Source organism: Bufo bufo, chromosome 4 (assembly GCF_905171765.1).
Source record: "Bufo bufo chromosome 4, aBufBuf1.1, whole genome shotgun sequence".
NCBI classification, from domain to species: domain Eukaryota; kingdom Metazoa; phylum Chordata; class Amphibia; order Anura; family Bufonidae; genus Bufo; species Bufo bufo.
The window spans coordinates 347,551,948-347,576,503 of NC_053392.1; the positions used below are offsets into that span (position 1 = coordinate 347,551,948).

The window sequence follows — 24,556 nt, forward strand, 5'->3', positions numbered from 1 at the left end:
TGCAGAGCAGAAAAAAGTCGCAAATTTGTGCGCAGTTTTAGCGTTTGGGACTTTTTTTGGGACTTTTTCACTCCATTATTCTGACCTGAGCTAATGATAAATCTGGCCCTATGTGTGGAGAAAAAGAGGCACAGCACACAAACATCAAAACCTCATCCTAACTGTGAAGTATGGTGGTGGAGGCATCATAGTTTGGGGCTGCTTTGCTGCGTCAGGGCCTGGACGGATTGTTATCATCGAAGGAAAAATGAATTTCCAAGTTTATCAAGACATTTTGCAGGAGAACTTAAGGCCACCTGTCCACTAGCTGAAGCTCAACAGAAGATGGGTGTTGCAACAGGACAACGACCCAAAGCATAGAAGTAAATCAACAACAGAATGGCTTAAACAGAAGAAAATACGTCTTCTGGCCCAGTCAGAGTCCTGACCTCAACCCGATTGAGATGCTGTGGCATGACCTCAAGAAAGCGATTCACACCAAACATCCCAAGAATATTGCTGAACTGAAACAGTTCTGTAAAGAGGAATGGTCAAGAGTTACTCCTGACCGTTGTGCACGTCTGATCTGCAACTACAGGAAACATTTGGTTGAAGTTATTGCTGCCAAAGGAGGTTCAACCAGTTATTAAATCCAAGAGTTCACATACTTTTTCCACCTGCACTGTGAATGTTTACATGGTGTGTTCAATAAAAACATGGTAACATTTAATTCTTTGTGTGTTATTAGTTTAAGCAGACTGTGATTGTCTATTGTTGTGACTTAGATGAAGATCAGATCACATTCTATGACCAATTTGTGCAGAAATCCATGTCATTCCAAAGGGTTCACATACTTTTTCTTGCAACTGTATGCAGGTTTGATGCAGTTTTTGAGGTTGTTTTTACAGATAAAACCAGGACTGGATACAATAAAGTCAAGTAATGTATTTTTTTCTTTTTACATCGTTTGTATGATTGGGTTATGTTATGGTGCTACTGGGAGCGTTTCATCCTCTTTATTGTTTACAGTGCTCAGTATGCATAGCACAGTACATCGAATAGCGGCTCTGCTGGATATTGCAGCATTGTGTCGATAAAGTGAATGGGGCAATGCTACAATATCCAGAACAGACACTACTATATTGTAGGAAAAAACACTCAGAATTAATGACTAGGTTTTTCAGTTTCTCCTTATATAATAAAAAAAAAAAATTATTAGTTTTTAAAGTAAGAATAAGGTTAAATTTACAAGTCCATGATTGACCTATGTCAAGTCCAATATCTATCTAAAAGAGGATCTGCATCACAAATCCAACAGTGAAACTCAGATTTCTGCCACAGATTTGGGCCTCAGATGTTCTAGCAGATCTGCAGGAGGATTCAATAGGACTGATCTGTGTAGAACTGATCTATCGTATGACTTTTCTGAGTAGGATCCACGTGGTCATGTTCATGGTTCTTGTCGATTTTTTTCTGTGGAACAGGCTAAAATCTGTGCATTGGATATGAAATTTTAGCTAGATTTGATGAGGAATTAGGTACTGTACAAACTCCATTCCACCCACGACCCTCATCAAGTTCGCAATGGCTAAACCTAGAAGTTGAATATTTCTTATCACAAATAATAAAAATGTAAGTAAACATTCTTTATGTTTTCACTTCCAGATTGCTCGACCTGCTCTGTTTGATCAGAACATAGTGAATGCCATGACGTCTGACATAGAAAAAGTAGACTTGTATAGTATTGGTTCTCAGGCTCTTCTTAGCAGCTGTAGTGGAGCTGACTCGGATATTGACGTCTACACAGAGTGTGAGTTCATATTTTCTCAATAAGTGGATTCGTTTTCTAAGTCTTAGGGCTTATTCAGACAGCCGTATGCTATCCTCAAAAGTGCGGATCAATTTTTTTTGCGGATTAGATGCTGACCCATTCACTTCTATGGGGCCATTTTCTATTCCACGGTTCCGCAAAACAAATGAAACATGTCCTATACTTGTCTGTGAAAATCAGGACATGGCCCCATTGAAGTCTATGGGTCCACAAAAATACTGAATGCTATCAGTTTTTTTGCGGATGCGTTTTTTTGCGGATCTGCAAAAAAACGGATAGCATTCAGTATTTTTGCAGACAGAATACGGCCGTCTGAATGAGCCCTTAATAATATGTTCATGCAAACAGTGCTTTTAGTCAGATTTGAACCCAGGACCCCAGCACTGAATGGCACTAGGGCTTACTGCTAAGTCATCATGCTGCCCAGCTGGTTCCAACTGAAACAGTATAGTGACAATGTCAATACAGTTCAAAGTAGCACTTCTACCATCAAAGGATTTTAACTGAAGGTGGGCATTTGGGTCAGCATCCCGGCTCTTCACATTTTTCCGAATCAACTGCTGTTTTGACAACTAGCTTGGCAGAAACAGACAGAACCGACCAGATCCGACACCTGGCTAGTGGTTACCTTAAGTTGAAAAAAGATGCAAAACATTTTAAGCTACAATCTATATTACTTAGGTAATTCGTTTTCAGGAAAAGTTGCAATCTTGGCTGGGTGAATTCCCCTTCTTAGTAATACATGCAAAATTTGAGTTCTGTAAATTCAGTATGCTGCTGCCCTACCTGCCTCTCATGAACTAGCCCAGCTACATTCCTTTTCTGTTTTTTCATGATTTCCAATTTTCTAGGCACTGATACCACTACTGTGTGATCTCATATTCTCATTACACTCCCAGGGCTATATTTGCTACTCATGCTGTCCAAGGCACTGAGACTGAAAATCCAATTTTGAAAGGAATGTGTTATCTATATTTTTTCTGTCAGTTAAAACAAGTTATATTTAGCATAAATACTTGACTTAAACAATAGGTAATTTTCTGATGACATAATCCCTTTAAAGGGGTTATCCCATGATTAATGTAAAAAATGAAAACCATACATAGTCTAGTACATGACAACCTCTTTCTAACAATCCTAGAACCACATGGATCCAGAGATCTCACTATTTATTGCTCCAATTGTTCTGCAGCTAGAAGCGGTTGAAGTATGGCACTGAGCATATGCTTCCGTCTCAGTGAGCAGGACAAAGAAACTAGAAAACGAACAAACAGCAGGGGGCGCTATACAGCTAGATTTCATTGAATAACTTAATAGCTAAAATACATTTTTAATTACATGCAATTACAAAAGTATTCAGATCCAAGTGCTGGTTCAAAAACTATAGAATATTATTCGTGGGACAACCTCTTTAATTTGCCTGCCACTTTCATTTGTGTTGAGAATGTGTCTTCCTATCACTTTTATTTAGTAAAAATATCATCATAAAATTATAGAAATAATGGCACGCAGACATATGCACTTACTACATACACTCACTACATCAGGGGCGTTGCTAGGGTCTCAAAATATCTGGGGCCTAAGCCCCAATGAATATGGCCTAATTCTCTAAGTCGACCCTCTGCACACACCGCATTGTACTGTATTTGCTATACATCAGCACATACCTGTCACCTCCAGGGCCTCCCAGGTGACATCTTCTCCGATGTAGATCTTCTCTCTCATCATCTTCTCCATTCGGTCCAGACATCTTCTCTCAGCCGTCTCTGCAGACATCTTAGCTTCCTCAATTCTATCATCATCCCCCAACCTGGAGTCCCAACAGTGTTATCCTGCTGCTTGCTGTGCTCCCAAATACCCCAAAATACTATCCTGAAGAAATAATATTGTCCCCCATAGTAATAGTACTCCCGCCAATAGTAATGCCCTTCTAGAATGCCCTCACCCCCCACTAATCCAACTTTCTCTAACCAGAATATCCCTTTAACCTCTAAACAGTCCCGTTAAAATTGGAAAAACCCTCCCAAACATGTCACTTTTTTATTGTAGATTTTTAATGTATGTCTGCAGTAAATCTTGTTGGCGCACAACTCAGGGGTCACTGTTAAATTTTTAACCCCTTTGTGACATCATTAATTTTAGCCTTAAGGACCAATAATATTTTACCCCTTTGTGTTCTAGCAGCCATAACTTATACATTTTTTCTTCTATATATTTTTTTTAATTTGCGGGATTAGTTGTAGGTCTTTTAGGAACCATTTTGGGGCATACATAGTGTAATGATTAACTTTTATTATTTTATTTTTAGAGGAAAGATAAATAAAACAGTAATTTTTACATTATTTTGTGGAATTTTTTAATGGCGTTCACTGTGTGGTAGCTATTAATATAATTTTATTATGTGGGTTGTACAGTGATGATGATGTCATATTTCTATATATCTTTTAAAAAAAATTTCTTCTCCTGTCAGCTCTGTAACTGCTCTCCCTAATCTTCCAGACTGACGGGGGGGGGGGGGGGGGGGGGGTCAGGGGAGACTGCTTTAGCTGCTCACATCTCTGGTTTAGTGCCAGCTAGAGATATGGACTTTGTATGGTATGAAAGCTGACATTCCAAGCTTTCAGACAATACCAATGACAGCAATCTGCTCAGTAGCAGAGAAGATATCACTGTTAGAAATCAGGATGCTGTGAATGCAGCTGAAAGTGAAAGTAAAAGTAAGTTTTACCAGTGATTATTCCTGACTCGATTTCTAACAGTGATTTCTCCTCTGTTCCTTGGATTTTAGCTGTGATTTTGGTCTTGTATGAAAGCCTGGAATGTCAGCTTTCAAACAAGACCAGTTTGCATGTTGCATGTTTCTAGCTGCTACTAAAGATGGCCTGGCGGTCGTTTTGCGGCGAACTTTGCGTGTTTGCGATTCGCCGAACATGCAAACATATGGCGATGTCCGCCGGCGCCATATTATTTTGCATTGAGCCCAACTTTGACCCATGACACACACATCAGGTGGGAAATGACAGCCAATTGAGACATTTCAGCACATGGACACACCGCCACCCTATAACAGAACCCGATCTGGCAGCCATTTTACATTCTGTGTTTTGCCAGTGTAGGGAAAGGTTGCTTTGTGGAGCAGGGCAGACTGTTAGGGACACCAAACGCTAGCTAAGAGGGCCACAAAAGTCCTTTTAAGGACTGTTATAGGTGTGCTATTGATAGGTGTGATATACTGAGGGGTGTGATATACTTAGAATATACTTTCTAACAGAATATATTATAGTAGTTTGTATTGTGCAGCAGTTGTGTGCCGTACTGCTGCGATACCACAGCTATATAGAGGCAAAAACTGATTGAGGGGTGTGATATACCCATAATATACTTTCTAACATAGAAAATATATAGTGCATTTGTATTGTGCAGCAGTTGTGTGCGGTTCTGCTGCGATACCGCAGGTATATAGAGGGACAAGCGCTATTGGAGCAACTATTTGCAATGGTTGTGATATACCTGTTGCCCAAAAAAAACTGATTGAGGGGTGCAAAATACTTGCTTCCACAAAATACTGTTTGAGGGGTGTGATATGCTTGTTTCCACTAAATATTGATTAAGGGGTTCTATATACCTGCTTCCACAAAATTCAGATTAAGGAGTGCGATATACCTGCTTCCACAAAATACTAATTACGTTTTTTTTTATATATACCTGCCTCCACAAAATACTGATTAAGAGGTTTGATATTCCTGCTTCCACAAAATACTGATTGAGGGGTGCTATATACCTGCTTCCACCAAATACAGATTGAGGGGTGCGATATACCTGCTTCCACCAAATATTAATTAAGGGGTTCTATATACCTTCTTCTACAAAATACAGATTGAAGGGTGCGATATACCTGCTTCCACACAATATTGATTAAAGGGTTCTATATACCTGCTTCCACAAAATACAGATTGAGGGTGCGATATACCTGCTTCCACAAAATACTAATTAAGGGCTTTTTATAAACCTGCTTTCACAAAATACAGATTGAAGGGTGCAATATACCTGCTTCCACAAAATACTGATTAAGGGGAGCGATGTACCTGCTTACACAAAATAAAGATTGAGGGGTGCAATATACCTGCTTCCACCAAATATTGATTGAGGCCTGCGATACACCTGCTTCCACAAAATACTGATTAAGTGATTAAGGGGATTGATATACCTGTTTCCACAAAATACTGATTGAGGTCTGCAATATACCTGCTTCCACCAAATATTGATTAGGGGTTCTATATACCTGCTTCCACCAAATATTGATTAAGTGGTTCTATATATCTGCTTCCACAAAATACAGATTGAAGGGTGCGATATACCTGTTTCCACAAAATACTGATTGAGTCCTGCAATATACCTGCTTCCACAAAATATTGATTAAGGGGTTCTATATGCTTTCTTCCATCAAATATGGATTAAGGGGTTCTATATACCTCCTTCCACAAAATACTGATTAAGGGGTTTGATATACCTGCTTCCACAAAATACAGATTGAGGGGTGCGATATACCTGCTTCCACAAAATACCGATTGAGGGGTACAATATACCTGCTTCCACCAAATATTGATTGAGGCCTGCGATACACCTGCTTCCACAAAATACTTATTAAGCAGATTGATATATCTGTTCCCACCAAATACTGATTGAGGCCTGCGATATACCTGCTTCCACCAAATATTGATTAAGTGGTTCTATATACCTTCTTCCACAAAATACAGATTGAGGGGTGCGATATACGTGCTTCCACAAAATACTGATTAAGGGTTATTTATATACCTGCTTCCACAAAATACAGATTGAAGGGTGCAATATACCTGCTTCCACACAATACTGATTAAGGGGTTCTATATACCTGCTTCCACAAAATACAGATTGAGGGGTGAGATATACCTGCTTCCACAAAATACTGATTGAGGGGGTGCGATATACCTACTTCCACAAAATACTGATTGAGGGGATTAAAATACCTGCTTCCACCAAATATTGATTGAGGCCTGCAATACACCTGCTTCCACAAAATATCGATTAAGGGGTTTGATATACCTGCTTCTACAAAATACTGATTGAGGGGTGCAATATACCTGCTTCCACAAAATACTGATTGAGGGTACTTTCACACTTGCGGCAGAGGAATCTGGCAGGTAGTTCCGTTGCTGGAACTGCCTGCCGGATCCTTCAAAACGTATGCCAACTGATGGCATTTGTAAGACTGATCAGGATCCTGATCCGTCTTACAAATGCATTGAAATGCCGAACCGGTCTTTCCGGTGTCATCTGGAAAAAACGGATCCGGCATTTATTTTTTTCACATTTTTTTATTGCGGTATTTTGAATGCCGGATCCGGCACTAATAGATTCCTAGGGAAAAAATGCAGCATCCGGCATTCCGGCAACTGTTCCGGATTTTTGGCCAGAGATAAAACCGTAGCATACTGAACTGAAGACATCCTGATGCATCCTAAACGGATTGCTCTCCATTCAGAATGCATGGGGATAAAACTGATCAGTTCTTTTCCGGTATAGAGCCCCTAGGATGGAACTCTATGCTGGAAAAGAAAAACACTCGTGTGAAAGTACCCTGAGGGGTGCGATATACCTGCTTCCACAAAATTCAGATTGAGGGGTGTGATATACCTGCTTTCACAAAATATTCATTAAGGGGTTCTATATACCTGCTTCCACAAAACACAGATTGAGGAGTGCGATATACCTGCTTCCACAAAATACAGATTGAGAGGTGCGATATACCTGCTTCCACCAAATATTGAGGCTTGCGATACACCTGCTACTACAAAATACCGATTAAGGGGATTGATATACCTGTTTCCACCAAATACTGATTGAGGCCTGCGATATACCTGCTTCCACAAATACTGCTCTTCTCTATGGACTTTGGCACAGGGTAATTTTGAAAATGACAGGCAGAGGAAGAGGCAGGCCATTCCGCAGGGGTGGTAGGGGTCAGGCAGGTGCACCAGGCCGGAGACTAAGTGGGAAGTTGGAGAAGGTGCGTGCGATTACGTCAAAGGACACACCAGAGTTGGTTGAGTGGCTCGCTCAGCCTTCCGCTTCTGCACCCTCCTCACTCTCTGCTGTGTGCACCCCCAAAGAGACCACCACCACCAGCACCACGACCATAGCCACTTCACTCTAGTCAGAGGAATTATTTTCCCATCCATTCCCAGACCTTACCAATGGGCAGCCATTCTTGGCTTCGGATGAGGAAGAGGAGGTAGCAACAGCCGCCACCCAGCGGTCTGACGTACCCAGGTCAGCCCAAGGAGGGTGGTCCCCGCTGTTGCTGCCTACTCCGATATCTCTAATGTCAGTGGTGGTGAAGGTGACGATGATGACGTGCCGATAGACGTCACGTGGGTGCCCACAAAAGAGGAAGAGGATGGTAGTTCAGAGGGAGAGAAGCAGCAAATAGGGAGGAGAAGGAGGAGCAGCAGGCAGAACTCGCAGTGCACAGGAGGCAAAAAGCAGTCTGCAAATGTATCTGGAGTGAGCCATCCACCATGCATGGTCACATCTTGCGCTTCCAGGATGCTGGCACATGGCTCCGCAGCTGCTGACAATAGTGTTGCCATCTGCAGCTTGTGCTGTCAACGCATAAGTCGCGGTAAGCACAACACTCACCTAGGGACGACCGCCTTAAGAAGGCACCTGGCCTCCCATGACCGAGCCCAGTGGGAGCAACGCCGTCAGAACCCACAAAGCCACACTCCCGGCGCTCCACGTCCTGCCCCTTCTCCTTCTCCTCTCTCCTCCCATTTGTCCTCCACTCCACCTTCAACCGTGCCGTCGTCGTGTTCATCTGGCAGAAGGAAGGCTTCCGTGGCCCAAATTTTCTAGCGTAAAAACTTGATGACGCCGGATAACCCTCTGTATTGTGCTGGCGCCCGCAGTGTGATGTACAGTGGATATAAAAAGTCTACACACCCCTGTTAAAATGTCAGGGTTCTGTGATGTAAAAAAAATGAGACAAAGTTAAATCATTACAGAACTTTTTCCACCTTTAATGTGACCTATAAACAGTACAACTCAATTGAAAAACAAACTGAAATCTTTTAGGTAGAAGGAAGAAAAAATATAAAAAGAAAATAATATGGTTGCATAAGTGTGAACACCCTTAAACTAATACTTTGTTGAAGCACCTTTTGTTTTTTTTACAGCACTCAGTCTTTTTGGGTATGAGTCTATCAGCATGGCACATTTTGACTTGGCAAGATTTGCCCACTCTTGTTTGCAAAAACACTCCAAATCTGTCAGATTGCGAGGGCATCTGCTGTGCACAACCCTCTTCAGATCACCCCACAGATTTTCTATCGGATTCAGGTCTGGGCTCTGGCTGGGCCATTCCAAAACTTTAATCTTCTTCTGGTGAAGCCATTCCTTTGTTGATTTGGATGTATGCTTTGGGTCGTTGTCATGCTGAAAGATGAAGTTCCTCTTCATGTTCAGCTTTCAAGCAGAAGCCTGAAGGTTTTGTGCCAATATTGACTAGTATTTGGAACTGTTCATAATTCCCTCTAGCTTAACTAAGGCCCCAGTTCCAGCTGAAGAAAAATAGCCCCAAAGCATGATGCTGCCACCACCATGCTTCACTGTGGGTATGGAGTTCTTTTGGTGATGTGCAGTGTTGTTTTTGAGGCAAACATATCTTTTGGAATTACGGCCAAAAAGTTCAACCTTGGTTTCATCAGACCATAACAATCTTTTCCCACATGCTTTTGGGAGACTTCAAATGTGTTTTTGCAAAATGTAGCCTGGCTTGGATGTTTTTCTTCGTAAGAAAAGGCTTTTGTCTTGCCACTCTACCCCATAGCCCAGACATATGAAGAATACGGGAGATTGTTGTCACATGTACCACACAGCCAGTACTTGCCAGATATTCCTGCAGCTCCTTTAATGTTGCTGTAGGCCTCTTGGTAGCCACCCAGACCAGTTTTCTTCTCGTCTTTTCATCAATTTTGGAGGGACGTCCAGTTCTTGGTAATGTCACTGTCCACGTCCACTGTGTTCCATGGTATATCTAATGCCTTGGAAATTCTTTTGTACCCTTCCCCTGACTGATACCTTTTAACAATGAGATCCCTCTGATGCTTTGGAAGACCAACTAGAGCAGCTGAACTTTATTTGGGGTTAATCAGAGGCACTTTAAATGATGGCAGGTGTATGCTGACTCCTATTTAACATGATTTTGAATGTGATTGCTTAATTCTGAACACAGCTACATCCCCAGTTATAAGAGGGTGTGCACACTTATGCAACCACATTATTTTGTTTTTGTTTTCTCCCCTCCACCTAAAAGATTTTAGTTTGTTTTTAAATTGAATGGTACAGTTTATAGGTCACATTAAAGGTGGAAAAAGTTCTGAAATTATTTATCTTTGTCTCATTTTTTTACAGCACAGAAACCTGACATTTTAACAGGGGTGTGTAGACTTTTTATATCCACTGTATGTATGTTGTCATTAGAACTGAGCGAATTTCTTAAAAGTTAGATTTGGCTGATTCGCCGAATTTCACAAAAAAATTAGCTTTGTGACAAATTACTTTGTCACAAAGCGCATTTTTTTGTAAGTAGCGGGTGCAATGACAGGGAGCCGTGATAGCGCCACCCCCGTCATTGTACCACTTAGATGCCGCATTTATACATGAGTTTGAGTGTAAAACTAACAATAAAAAAAATTATTAAATCAAACTTACCGCCTCCATTTGCTCGCGACGGGCTGGCCGCCGCCATCTTGCTTGAAGATCTTGGCCAAAATTCTGTGCACCGCAAGATTACGTCATGACGCCGGCTGGCATGGTGACGTATGACGTCATCACTCCAGCGTAATCTCGCACAGCACGTGATTTAAGCCGAGATCTTCAAGCAAGATGGAGGGTGGTGGCCCGTAGCGAGCAAATGGAGGAGGTACGGTAAGTTTAAATTCTTTTGTTTTTTATACTGTTTCAGGCTAAATCGATTTGCTGACACGAAGCATGAGGAAATTCGGCTTCTAGGCGAATCAAATTTATCCTGAAATTCAGACCGAATTCCACTTTGTGGGATTCGATTCACTCATCTCTTCTTGTCATCTGTGCATAAAGTAAGCCCAGCCGACCTTCTTAATAGCAGTGCAGTCAGTAGAGGTTCGGGGCAGGGGTATTTTGATTCAGGGCCCTGGCCCCAGATAGAAAGCCATAGCGACGCCCCTGCACTACATATATGCAAATGCAGATATGTAGCCTTACTAAATGCAGGCATACAACATAAACACAATTAGTGCATATATGCACTACACACATGCAGGTGCTGCGCATTCATTACATATAGGCATGCACTTATATGCACATTTACTAAATACAGGAATGCACCTATTCACTATTCACACACATTCATGCTATGTACCTACTGTAAGACATGCACAGTCAATACCCACATACACTGCTATATGTGTACACTACAATGTTGGTCACACTGATCACTGTATGGATACACAATAACAATGGGAGTCTATAACTGAGGAAAATGTGCCACCTTCATGATATTGCACTAAAAAATACACATAACATATATTACTCGAGCACAATGCAGTCCCCATCTGTCAGGGACGAGACCTGTACATCCAACTGCTGAACATTGCAATTATCTCTATTCCTACAACTTTTAGCTATTTTTCACCACAGAGGTTGGTGGTCCTGGTCACTGTCTGATCAAACCGTGTCCTTCACCTGAATGTGTTTGTGCCCTTCCTGTGACAACCCGCAACAAGTTCTTTATGACAGCCAACACAATATATCACAGAACTGACAAGTGACTGACGATAACAATGCATATATATATATTTCCTTTCAGTATGGACACAATGGCTAACTGTATAATATCTGTGACTACATTTGCTGCGCATAGAATAAAATAAGATCCATCTTTCTCTTTTAATCTAGTGTTCCAAGAGCTTAAAGATCTCTTAAAGAAAAACGCCACCGTGGAGTCCTTTATTGAGTGGCTTGATAATGTTGTTGAGCAAAGAGTTATCAAGGTAATTTCATTTTGTATGGATATGGCATCTAAAAATTCAGCTCGAATCTTGAGTATGGAACCTGTTATTTTATATATCCAACATGTGAGTCAAAAAGACTATAATCTATATATAGGGTTGAGCGAACCTGAACTTTACGGTGTTCAGCACCCGAACCCGAACCTGAACATTTCAGTAAAAGTTCGGGTTCGGGTTCGGTGTTCGGGTAATATTAATATACCATCGGATCGGAGTTTTCTCCAATCCGATGGTATATTTTAACTTGAAGCGTCCCCATCACCATGGGAACGCCTCTATGTTAGAATATACCATCGGATTTGAGTTAGACCGTGAAAACTCAGATCCGACAGTATATTCTAACACAGAGGCGTTCCCATAGTGATGGGGACGCTTCAAGTTAGAATATACTGAGAACTGTGGACATAACGGCCCCCTGCTGCCTGGCAGCACCTGATCTCTTACAGGGGGCTGTGATCCACACAATTAACCCCTCAGGTGCAGCACCTGAGGAGTTAATTGTGCGGATCACAGCCCCCTGTAAGAGATCAGGTGCTTCCAGGCAGCAGGGGACCAGACCCCCCTCCCTCCTCAGTATTAAAATCATTAGTGGCCAGTGCGGCCCCCCCTCCCTCCCTCCCCAGTATTAAAATCATTGGTGGCCAGTGCGGCCCCCCCCCTATTAAAATCATTGGTGGCTAGTGCGGCCCCCCCACCCCCTATTAAAATCATTGGTGGCTAGTGCAGCACCCCCACCCACCCCCTATTAAAATAATTGGTGTCCAGTGCGGCCTCCCCTCCCCCCCCCTAATTTAAATCATTGGTTAACAAACCCCCCCCCATTATTGGTGGCAGCAGAGCGGCAGTTCAGATCGGAGTCCCAGTTTAACCGCTGGGGCTCCAATCGGTTACCATGGCAGGCAGGACGCTACTGCAGTCCTGGCTGCCATGGTTACCTAGCACTTTTAGCAGCATTATACTTACATGCGCTGTCTGTGGCCGGCCGGCGCTCCTCCTACTGGTAAGTGAAAGGTCTGTGCGGCGCATTGCTTATAGCACAGACCTGTCACTTACCAGTAGGAGGAGCGCCCGGCCACAGACAGCGCACGTAAGTATAATGCTGCTAAAAGTGCTAAGTAACCATGGCAGCCAGGACTGCAGTAGCGTCCTGGCTGCCATCGTAACCGATCGGAGCCCCAGCGATTAAACTGGGACTCCGATCGGAACTGCCACTCCGCTGCCACCAGTGATGGGGGGGGTTTGTTAACCAATGATTTTAATTAGGGGGGGGAGAGGGGAGGCCGCACTGGACACCAATGATTTTAATAGGGGGGGGCCGCACTAACCACCAATTATTTTAATAGGGGGGTGGGGGTGGGAGGGCCGCACTGGCCACCAATAAGTTTAATATTGGGGAGGGAGGGGGGCTACACTGGCCACCAATGATTTTAATACTGGGGAGGGGGGTGCGGCACCTGAGGGGTTAATTGTGCGGATCACAGCCCCCTGTAAGAGTTCGGGTGCTGCCAGGCAGCAGGGGGCAGTTATGTACACAGTTCTTAGTATATTCTAACTTGAAGCGTCCCCATCACCATGGGAACGCCTCTGTGTTAGAATATACTGTCGTGAAAACTCAGATCTGAAAAAGCTAATACTATTATTTTCCGTTATAACCATGTTATAACGGAAAATAATAAAGTGAAGTTCGGGTCCCCATTGACTTTAATGGGGTTCGGGTCCAAGTTCGGATCAAGTTCTTTTAAAGTTCGGCAGAACTCCCCGAACATCTAGGTGTTCGCTCAACTCTATCTATATACAAAAGAATACACATAGTACAGCAAACGTTTTATGTGCGCACATTCGAATTAGTAAATTCAGCCTTTTCAACAACATTAGACTAGACCAACACTCAGTTCTCAGTTCCAAACATCACTGCTTTGTTGGAGCTTCAAGGCAAAGCAACAAACCATACATAATCCTAGGGTTTAATAATGAATGGAATAAAGAAAATTGGTATTGAACTGTATAAATAGAATAATGCTCTCTAGAGTCACAAATCACTTGTAGTGTGGCAGATTAAAGAGGTTCTCCGGGAATGATTTAAAATGGCAACTAGCAACCTGTCCTACTGTGTGAGTAGAACTGGTTGACACCACCTGCAGAGCTGGCTGGAGGGAAGTGAGTGGGCAGGTCCTCACTACTCTGCTCTACAATAGATGGTAATGATGTGATCCTGCTCTATCACATACCATCATGGCTGAGCAGCCTGACAGGAAATCTCAATAGCTAGTATATGTAAGTCCCAAAGCATAGTGTGCAGTTAAGCCCTAGCTCTGCAAGTGGAGGCAGACTGTATTGTTTCTAGGATAGGTTGCTGACAGCCATTTTAAGTCACTGCTGGAGAACCCATTTGATCTAGATTTGACACATTCATGGAGAATGCTTCCTGTTTAAACATTAAATAGGGTTAGACTTGTCAAACTGGTTTAAAGGAAAACTGGCTTAGGCTACTTTCACACTTGCCGCAAAATGATCCGGCAAGCAGTTCCGTCGCCGGAACTGCCTGCTGGATCATGCAAAACGTATGCCCGCTGATGGCATTTGTAAGACTGATCAGGATCCTGATCAGTCTTAAAAATCCTGATCAGTCAGAAAAATGCATTGAAATGCCAGATCCGTCTTTCCGGTGTCATCCGGCAAAACGGATCCGGCATTTATTTTTTTCACCTTTTTTCCGGTGGGCACATGCGCAGACCGGAAGGACGGATCCGGCATTCTGGGATTTTGAATGACGGATCTGGCACTAATACATTCCTATGGAAAAAAAATACAGGATTCGGCATTCAGGTAAGTCTTCATTTTTTTTGGCCGGAGATAAAACCGTAGCATGCTGCGGTTTTATCTTTTGCCTGATCAGTCGAAAAGACTGAACTGAAGACGTCCTGATGCATCCTAAACGCAATGCTCTGCATTCAGAATGCATGGGGATATACCTGATCAGTTCTTTTCCGGCATTCGATGGAACTCAGTGCCGGAAAAGAAAAACGCAAGTGTGAAAGTACCCTTAGTTGCCCATACCAACCAATCAGAGTCCACCTTTCATATTCCAAAGGACCTTTGAAAAAGGAAAGGTGGAATTTGATTGGTTGCTATGAGAAACAGTTTACCTTTTCACCAGTTTTGAAAAATCTTCCCCTAAGTGTTAAGTTTTAAGAGGCGAAATACAGTCATGGTTCCAATTTTGTGGAAATGGTTCAGGGAGTTATTTTCTGTTATAGCCTTTCAACTCCTCCATGGACAAAATTAGTGATGATCGAGCATGCTCGGCCGGACACCTGTTAGGCTCGAGCATCTCGATGCTCGGCACATGGCGGCACTGGGCCGAGTACTGCATGTGCTCGAGAGCAATGCTCAAATCTTTTCCCTGCACATTTCTTGGCTGCTATGCAGCCAATAAACGTGCAGGGAGGTACTGACACCCACTGTAATGCCGTAGTCATGTTGGCTACTGGCATTACAGTGATTTTCTGGCTGGAACGCGTCATTGGGTGCTATAAAGCACCGATGACACGTGTTAGGCTCAGTCTTAGTCATGGAGAGCTTAGGAAGGGAAAGACAGTGTAGGGAGTGTTATTGAAAGATTTTTATTACAAAAACTTTTCAGAGACCCAAAAGTCCTTTTAAGGACTATTGTGTGTGACAGCAGCAATATATATTTTTAGCGCATCCTGTTCTAAATAGCGTCTAATAGGCCGCTGCGGACAGTTAAATTCTCCGCGCCACATCTCCTGTTTAAAGTGTGCGCATCCAAAAAATATCTGTGACATCCAGTGTACTTTTTCAATAGACGGTGTCCGCTGCGGACAGTGGCATTACCAGTGCCACATCTCCAGTGAAACGTGTGCGCCAATTTTTTTTATCTATGACATACAGTGTACTTTTTACGTAGACGCTTTGGAGAGTGACATTACCGGTGGTACCTCTCCTGTATAAAGTTTCCTCATCCCAAATATCTGTGATATTTCCTGTAAATTTTAATTAGCCGCTGGTGACAGCATTAACAATACCTGCGGGATATCTCCAGTGTGACGTTTCCACATCCCAAATACCTTTTTAAATTTTTACAGGGTCAGCTCACCTGGAGGCCCTCGCATATAATTTTTTAGAGGCTCAGCTAACCTGCAGGCCCTCACCTACAACCTTTTAGAGGGTCAGCTCACCAGCAGGCCCGCACCGTAAATCTTTTACAGGGTCAGCTCACCAGCAGGCCCTCGCATATAATTTTTAGAGGGTCAGCTCACCAGCAGGCCTTCACCTACAATCTTTTAAAAGGTCAGCTCACCAGCAGGGCCTCGTATATAATTTTTTACAGGGTCAGCTTACCAGCAGGCCCTCACCTACAACCTTTTACAGGGTCAGCTCCCCAGCAGGCCCGCACCTAAAATCTTTTACAGGGTCAGCTCATCTGCAGGCCCACACCTAAAATCTTTTACAGGGTCAGCTCACCTGCAGGCCTTCACCTAATTATGCCTAATAGGTAATTTGCACGCATGCTGCCTTGCTTGGATGTGGTAGCCGTAGCCGTTTCTCAGGCTCCCTCTCTGGAATCGAACACCGATTCCCCCTTATCCGTGCTCACCGTGGTTGGCGCTGAAAATAACATTGAAAGTTGATAGGGCAGACATCCGAATGGATCGTCGCCGTCACGGGGGCGTGCGATAGGCTCCAGGTTATCTAGAGTAACCAAAGCGGCAGCAGGCCCTCGCCCATAATGTTTTAGATGGTCAGATCAGCAGGCGCTTGCTCCAAATGTTTTTGAGGTTCACCAGCAGACCATCAATCATAATTTTCCAAGGCTGTGTTTGATGCCCTCTTTTATGTGTAACAAAGGGTGTATTGCCGATTCCTTTTAATTTTTGCCAGCCCTTTCACTTAGTGCATAGGCTTTATGAGTGTAGGAGTCCCACTACATGAACAATTGTACCACAATGTGAATGAGGCCCTCTTTATGTGATATAAAGGTTGTATCGGAGTGCCTCTTCCTTGTAATTTTTGGCAGCACTTGCACTTTATATACAAGTAAATATACAGGAAAGAATGTTTCCTAATAATTTTTCCTCTAAAATCGATTTTATCTTCGGTTTTGTGCATATTATTGTCAGTCTGTAAAAGTGGCGTACTATTCGGACAACATCATTCCCAGCAGCGACCTGGGAGTCCAAGATGCATCCAGACATCCTCCCCATGCTGTTCCAGAATCATTTCGGTGGTGTTTCGGCCCGAGCCACCGAGCAGTACGGTGCTCGATCAACACTAGTTGGCCGGCTTATACAAAGTCCTGATTTCAACCCTAACAAACACTTTTGCAAGGAATTGGAATGCAATTGTTGAACTAGTTCTTCCGGGCGACCCAGTGCCTTACCTTACTAATGTTTTTAAAGCTTCACAGCCATGACTGAAACATAGCAAGAAAGACACTGGGGGAAGATTTATTAATCCAGTCTAATATTCAGACATTGGAAATGTAGATCAGACAGTCTGAAGATGTGCCAGATTTATCAGAGTGGCTCCTGCTGGATGCTAAATTTAGTACATCTTGCTAAAAGTTAGAAAATGTATATCTATATTTACACCACCTATTAGTTGGCTTACTTTGCACCAAAATGTGGATACAATTTTGGCAGAGCATTGTCACATTTATGCCAAACCCCTTTTCCTCTAAGTCACACTTCCTTTTCTGGTGAGGCACAAAAAGTGTCTATAACACATAATAAATTTGGTGCAAGGCATAAATTTGGCATAAATTGAGACACAATTTTAGCACAATTAGTTTATTAGATCTTCCGCACTGTCTAGCATTAATAATGGCAAGGTTTCTAAAGAAGAAAGTATTATTCTACTTTAATCTTTAATATACAGTCCAGTTTTGGGTACCAGTCCATAATAAATATATCAGAAAGCTATAAAAACCTCAATGAAAAGCCAGCAAAAAAAATTCAAGTTGAGGAACAAAATCTATTTACCTTACAGAAAAGATGGGGATATATTTTTTGTGTGACAAGTAGGATTTAGGAAGAAATGTTTCTACTTACGTTATGACAAATTAGTGTATGCCATTTCGAGATATTTTTTTTTACCTTCCATTGAATAAAATAATCTTTATTTGTTGATACCTGTTACATCATAGTTATGATGATGGCAGAGAAGACCTCATTATGAAGAATATGTTTTTATTTTGCTATAATGAGAATGGTTTATCTGGATAAAACCCGCTATCCTACAGCAGGGATCCCCAACCCATGGCTCATGAGTCACATGTCACTCGCAAGTCACTACTGTATGGTTGGCAGGCTGTCTTCTTGACTGTAACATTTACAGATGGCTAACAGACCTCTGCCACATATTTCTGTAGTGCAGCAGAAAGCATTGGCTGAAGTGCGAGGAGAAAGAGCCATAAACTCTAATATTGCTGCAGCTGCCTCCTCCTTTTCCTGCAAGTAATGTTACTTGCACTACCTTGCACATTATAGGCTTTTTCTAGAGGTAGGGAGTGTGAAGCAAGTAGCTTATGCTGATTTCACAATCCCTACCTGGTGGTATGTCCCCAGCATGGCTCCTCATGTGTGCCCCATTACCTTCCCTCCTCCTTGATCTACTCAAGCAATAGTTGTGTAGACAGATGAGGGCAGGTTACAAGTAATTAAAGAAGGGAAGGAAGTAGGTTGGTGAGTAGGTATGGTCTGCTATTTTCAGGACCAGAGCAAAACGTTGTTAGAGCAGAAGGTGTGGCTTAACAAGGTGATGTGGTTATTACAGTTAGAAAACAGCACCAAATTTCTAATAAGGATATATAAGTATTTAGTAACTTGTCTAGATGCCTATTTACAGACATTTGTAAAATAAATCACTAAAGTGGCCATCTCCTTTAAGGAGTGCAAATAGATGCATAGTTTCTCACCTTACAAAGAAACAAAACTATAGGGGTCATTTACTATCAGATATTGCGCTGCAATCTGTGACTTTTCCCCATTCACACCAGGTCTAAAAAAGGGGACATTACGTGGGCAGGGAAGGGTGCGGGCCGTCTCATTTATTATTTTCTATGCCTGTTTTAGGCATAGAAAATGTTCTAAATCTAAGCCAGCAAGGAAGCTGGCGTATATTTAGACTGGTGGTAGATGCGCTAAAGTTATATTGAGGCCTCTACATAACTTCGGCGGATCCACCGCCAGTGCAGGCATTATTAAGACCAGCTTCTAAAATGCCAGTCTTCATAAATGACCACCTATATTTTAAAACTTAAAGGAGTTGTCCAGTGCCTCTGTCTCTTTTGCATAGTCTGACATTAGGGGTGAAAAGACACTGCTGCATGCTGGGTGGGAGAGTTTCTGAGGCAACCATCTAATGTGACCTATTAACTAGAAATGGAGTTGAATATGGCTCATAACAGCCTGTCAGTGCTGAATGTGGCCCTTAGGGTACGGAAGTTGGAGACCAAGGCACTAGAGAGGCTTCTGCCCTAACAACACACTTCTGTCTTAATGGTCATCTCAAATTAATGAGTATAACATTTGATGGGAAGATTCATAGCTGACTCCAACTTACACAGCTCAATTGATTCAGTTCACATAAAACATATATGAATTACTACATTTTAAATAATTTTCGTAAGTTAACTCTTTGGAATTACCTAGATTGTGATTGCTAATAAATTTGGTTTGGTTCATCAAAGTCACAATTATAGACAAACACATTCTAACTAAGCTATTAACGGGCAAACAGTTGTACTTTTCTTGTCTTATATTGAGCACTTTGAGGAAACATCCACAATACAGAGAGATAAAGCAAGTGGACCTTCATGTTAATAACCTGTAGACCCCCCTCCCATTAGCAACAATCACCTCCACCATATGTTTCCTGTAAGTGCAAATTAAATTTGTACAAGATTCCTCCTTGCAAATGTGTTTCAGCTCACCAATATTTCTGGACTATCTGGCATGCACAGCTCTCTTCAGGTGTTGCCACAGCATCTTGACAGGGTTAAGGTCAGGACTTGGCCTTGGCCATTCCAAAATACAAATCAGATTTTTCAACCATTCCTTAGTTGACCTACTTCTATGCTTTGTGCCATTGTTTTGTATTAAATAAGACCAAATAAAAAATCTGTACTTTTCATAGTGAAAGGACAAATGCAGATAAAGTGTCCTGCAAACCTAAGCGAGAAAGCTCTAGCTATTTCAGCTTGAAATTTAATCTTGCATTATTTTCACATATTTACCGTATAATATTATTGCTTATTTTTTAGTTTTAAAATAATAAAAATTACTTTTACACACTCTTTTACTCCAATTTCTGTCATGAATTTGTTTAGTCAATAGAAAGTGTTTTGTTTTGAATGTTGCTAATGATTTATTATTTTCTTTTTCCATTTCCAGGCGAGCAAGCAAAATGGAAAATCCCTGAAGAAAAGAGCTCAGGATTTCTTGCTGAAGTGGAGTTTCTTTGGAGCTCGAGTTATGCACAATCTGACATTAAATAATGCAGCTAGTTTTGGTATTAAATACATTGTAATATATCCATAATCAGATGCATCCATATTAAGATAAATACCAGTATTAGGGCCCATGCACACGGCCGTTGTACGGCCGTTCTGTGCATTGGGGACCGCAATGCATGGGCAACGTCCGTGCAGCGGCCGGGACGGATCCAGACCCATTCAACATGTTCTATTTTTTTGCGGTGCAGAGGCACGGCCAGAAACACCACGGAAGCACTCCGTAGTGCTTCTGTAGGGTTCCAATCTGCGCTTCCGTTCTGCATCTCTGAGATTGCAGACCCATTCAAGTCAATGGGTCCGCATCAGTGATGCGGAGTGCACACGGCCCGGTGCCCATGTATTGCGGACCTGCCATATGCGGGCCGCAATACAGCCACGGGCACTCAACAACTATGTACATGAGCCCTTAATAGAATAAAAAACTCTCCCCTTCTGAATTAGAAGCTACAGCAATTGACTGATTTAATGCACAGCATGAGATTCTTTTAACCATTTATAGTATTATATTTGTCACACTGAACAGTTTTTGATCACTAAGGGTAATTTATTATTGGACACTGCACAGTTAAATACAGAACACAACATTTTCTAAAGTGTATCTACCATCATTTTCCCCCAAAGCTGGTTGGCAGCATTTAGGAGTAACTTTGGTTGGAACTCTGCCCTTAGAATGGTATATTACTAAGGAACATTAAAATAATGAATAATCACTTGACAGAAGAGGGCAACTCAAGACATTATTGTAGAGATGAACAAACCTTTCAAGATTTGGTTAGTTTCAGATCTGCCACCTTTTTGAAAAAAGAAAATTGGTTCAGTCACGAATCGATTCTACCTGAACCAACGAGAGAGAGAGAGGTTCCAGAGTAAAAGATTGCTTCTGTGACCTGCTTATGCCCTAATAGGTCATATGGATGGGCACTAACTTATTGAAAGAATCCCTTATGGCTGCATATAGGGGTACTATAGATGGCAGATAACTCATAGTAATAGCATCAATATAAACTATAACAGCATAGCAGCAGTTGTAATACAACTGGAGTATATATATATATATATATATATATATATGTATATATATATATATATATACAGTTGCAAGAAAAAGTATGTGAACCCTTTGGAATGATATGGTGTTCTGTACAAATTGGTCATAAAATGTGATCTGATCTTCATCTAAGTCACAACAATAGACAATCACAGTCTGCTTAAACTAATAACACTCAAAGAATTAAATGTTACCATGTTTTTATTGAACTCACCATGTAAACATTCACAGATGAGGTGGAAAAAGTATGTGAACCTTTAGACTAATGACATCTCCAAGAGCTAATTGGAGTGAGATGTCAGCCAACTGGAGTCCAATCAATGAGATGAGACTGGAGGTGTTGGTTACAGCTGCCCTGCCCTATAAAAAACACACACCAGTTCTGGGTTTGCTTTTCACAAGAAGCATTGCCTGATGTGAATGATGCCTCGCACGAAAGAGCTCTCAGAAGACCTACGATTAAGAATTGTTGACTTGCATAAAGCTGGAAAGTGTTATAAAAGTATCTCCAAAAGCCTTGCTGTTCATCAGTCCACAGTAAGACAAATTGTCTATAAATGGAGAAAGTTCAGCACTGCTGCTACTCTCCCTAGGAGTGGCCGTCCTGTAAAGATGACTGCAAGAGCACACCGCAGACTGCTCAATGAGGTGAAGAAGAATCCTATAGTGTCAGCTAAAGACTTACAAAAGTCTCTGGCATATGCTAACATCCCTGTTAGCGAATCTACGTAAAACACTAAACAAGAATGGATTTCATGGGAGGATACCTCAGAGGAAGCCACTGCTGTCCAAAAAAAACATTGCTGCACGTTTAAAGTTTGCACATGAGCACCTGGATGTTCCACAACAGTACTGGCAAAATATTCTGTGGACAGATGAAACCAAAGTTGAGTTGTTTGGAAGAAACACACAACACTATGTGTGGAGAAAAAGAGGCACAGCACACCAACATCAAAACCTCATTCCAACTGTGAAGTATGGTGGTGGGGGCATTATGGTTTGTGGCTGCTTTGATGCGTCAGGGCCTGGACGGATTGCTATCATCGAAGGAAAAATGAATTCCCAAGTTTATCAAGACATTTTGCAGGAGAACTTAAGGCCACCTGTCCAACAGCTGAAGCTCAACAGAAGATGGGTGTTGCAACAGGACAACGACCCAAAGCATAGAAGTAAATCAACAATAGAATGGCTTAAACAGAAGAAAATACGCTTTCTGGAGTGGCCCAGTCAGAGTCCTGACCTCAACCCGATTGAGATGCTGTGGCATGACCTCAAGAAAGAAATTCATACCAGACATCCCAACAATATTGCTGAACTGAAACAGTTCTGTAAAGAGGAATGGTCAAGAATTACTCCTGACCGTTGTGCACGTCTGATCTGCAACTACAGGAAATGTTTGGTTGAAGTTATTGCTGCAAAATGAGGTTCAACCAGTTATTAAATCCAAGGGTTCACATACTTTTTCCACCTGCACTGTGAATGTTTACATGGTTTGTTCAGTAAAAACATGGTAACATTTAATTCTTTGTGTGTTATTAGTTTAAGCAGACTGTGATTGTCTATTGTTGTGATTTAGATGAAGATCAGATCACATTTTATGACCAATTTGTGCAGAAATCCATATCATTCCAAAGTGTTCATATACTTTTTCTTGCAACTGTATATATATATATATATATATATATATATATACACACACACACATATATCTCCCAATTGTCATAGTGTTTTCCAATGCAATTGTCTAGATTTGGGTCATGTATATTGCTCTATTTAGTCTGAAATTAATTAACAGTTTAATGGTACAAAAACTTCTTAAAGTATCTTAGGTTCGTCCACATCTGCGTTTCAGCATTCTGTTTCAGCAGAGGTGCAGAGTACCAGAATTGTGGTATCCTGCATAGCCAGACACTGCCATGGCCAGCCAGAATCTCTACGCACTATAATGGGATCCAGCCGGTATGTGTCAGCAGCATTTTTCTGGATATGGTAATTCTGGTACTTTGCTCCTCTGCTGGAAGAGGCTGCTGGAATACTGTAATGCAGATGTGAAGTGAACCTAACCTAAGTAATGATTTGGTACATAATTCCATCTTAGTACAATACCATATAGTTTATGTGTCGATTTAAATAAGATCAAGACAAGTGTAATGTATTCCTAAATGCCTGTCTACCGGTAGTTGACATAGAAAACTTTGTGTTCACTTTTATGTTTAAACAAGAGCTAAAGTAAACTGGAACAGATCAGTGAAGCTTATTGTGGGTCAAGCCATATTTGCTTTTCTTTATTAACGGACATCTTACTTTCATCTGTGTACCCTTTCATCTGATTTGTGTACCATCAAGCAGTAGAAGTATTGAGCTACGTACTTCATTCAACCACAGCTCCCAGAAACTGTTGCTTGTTGACTCTAGTAGGTCATTAAGAGTCCAGCAACTATTTATTCCTTTGTCTTGACTTACTCCTTCTAATGTTGAATGTTGAGATGGTCATGCTGATAACACAATATAAAATTCTTCCATACGTTTGCATGCAGGTTCATTCCATTTAATACGTATGCTGCTTGATGAATATATACTACTAGCAGTGGAGACACAGTTTAACAATGATAAGGAACAAGAGCTCCAGAATTTGTTGGATAAGTACATGAAGAATGCCGGTAGGTTTGTCTATATATTTCATAACATCTACAAAAGCTTAAAGCAATATTTGTGAGAATATCATTAAACCATTTTTTTAAAAAAAAACTCTGATTAGTTAAGTTCTCAAGACTATTTATCCATTTTTGTTGCAGTGTTGTGTATCCTTAAAGGGAATCTGTCACCAGAGATCTCCCTATCAGTTTGCATAGACACATAGCTGCCGTTCACCTGGTTAAAACGCATTTTTTCTTTTATTGATCCGAGGCTCTTTTCCCAAGTTATTATACTTGTTCTTAATATGCAAATTAGGCCTTTGATGCAATGAGCTTATCTCCATTGCTTTTGTTGTTCCCAAGTTCCACCCATTTCTATGGCCAGTCCCTTCCTCACAGCTTTGCGACTGCCTGGCCCTGTCAATCAAAACAGTGTTT

General features: G+C 41.7%; 1 protein-coding gene across 1 annotated transcript in view; it reads left to right on the forward strand.

Annotated features, from left to right (window-relative positions):
• RFX6 (regulatory factor X6) overlaps positions 1-24,556 on the forward strand; it is a 114,067-nt gene that overhangs the window by 52,731 nt on the left and 36,780 nt on the right. The window contains exons 12-15 of the mRNA XM_040428912.1: positions 1,645-1,789; positions 11,786-11,880; positions 20,313-20,430; positions 24,020-24,142. Coding sequence (XP_040284846.1) covers positions 1,645-1,789; positions 11,786-11,880; positions 20,313-20,430; positions 24,020-24,142 — 481 coding nt within the window. The remainder of the gene's footprint in view (positions 1-1,644; positions 1,790-11,785; positions 11,881-20,312; positions 20,431-24,019; positions 24,143-24,556) is intronic.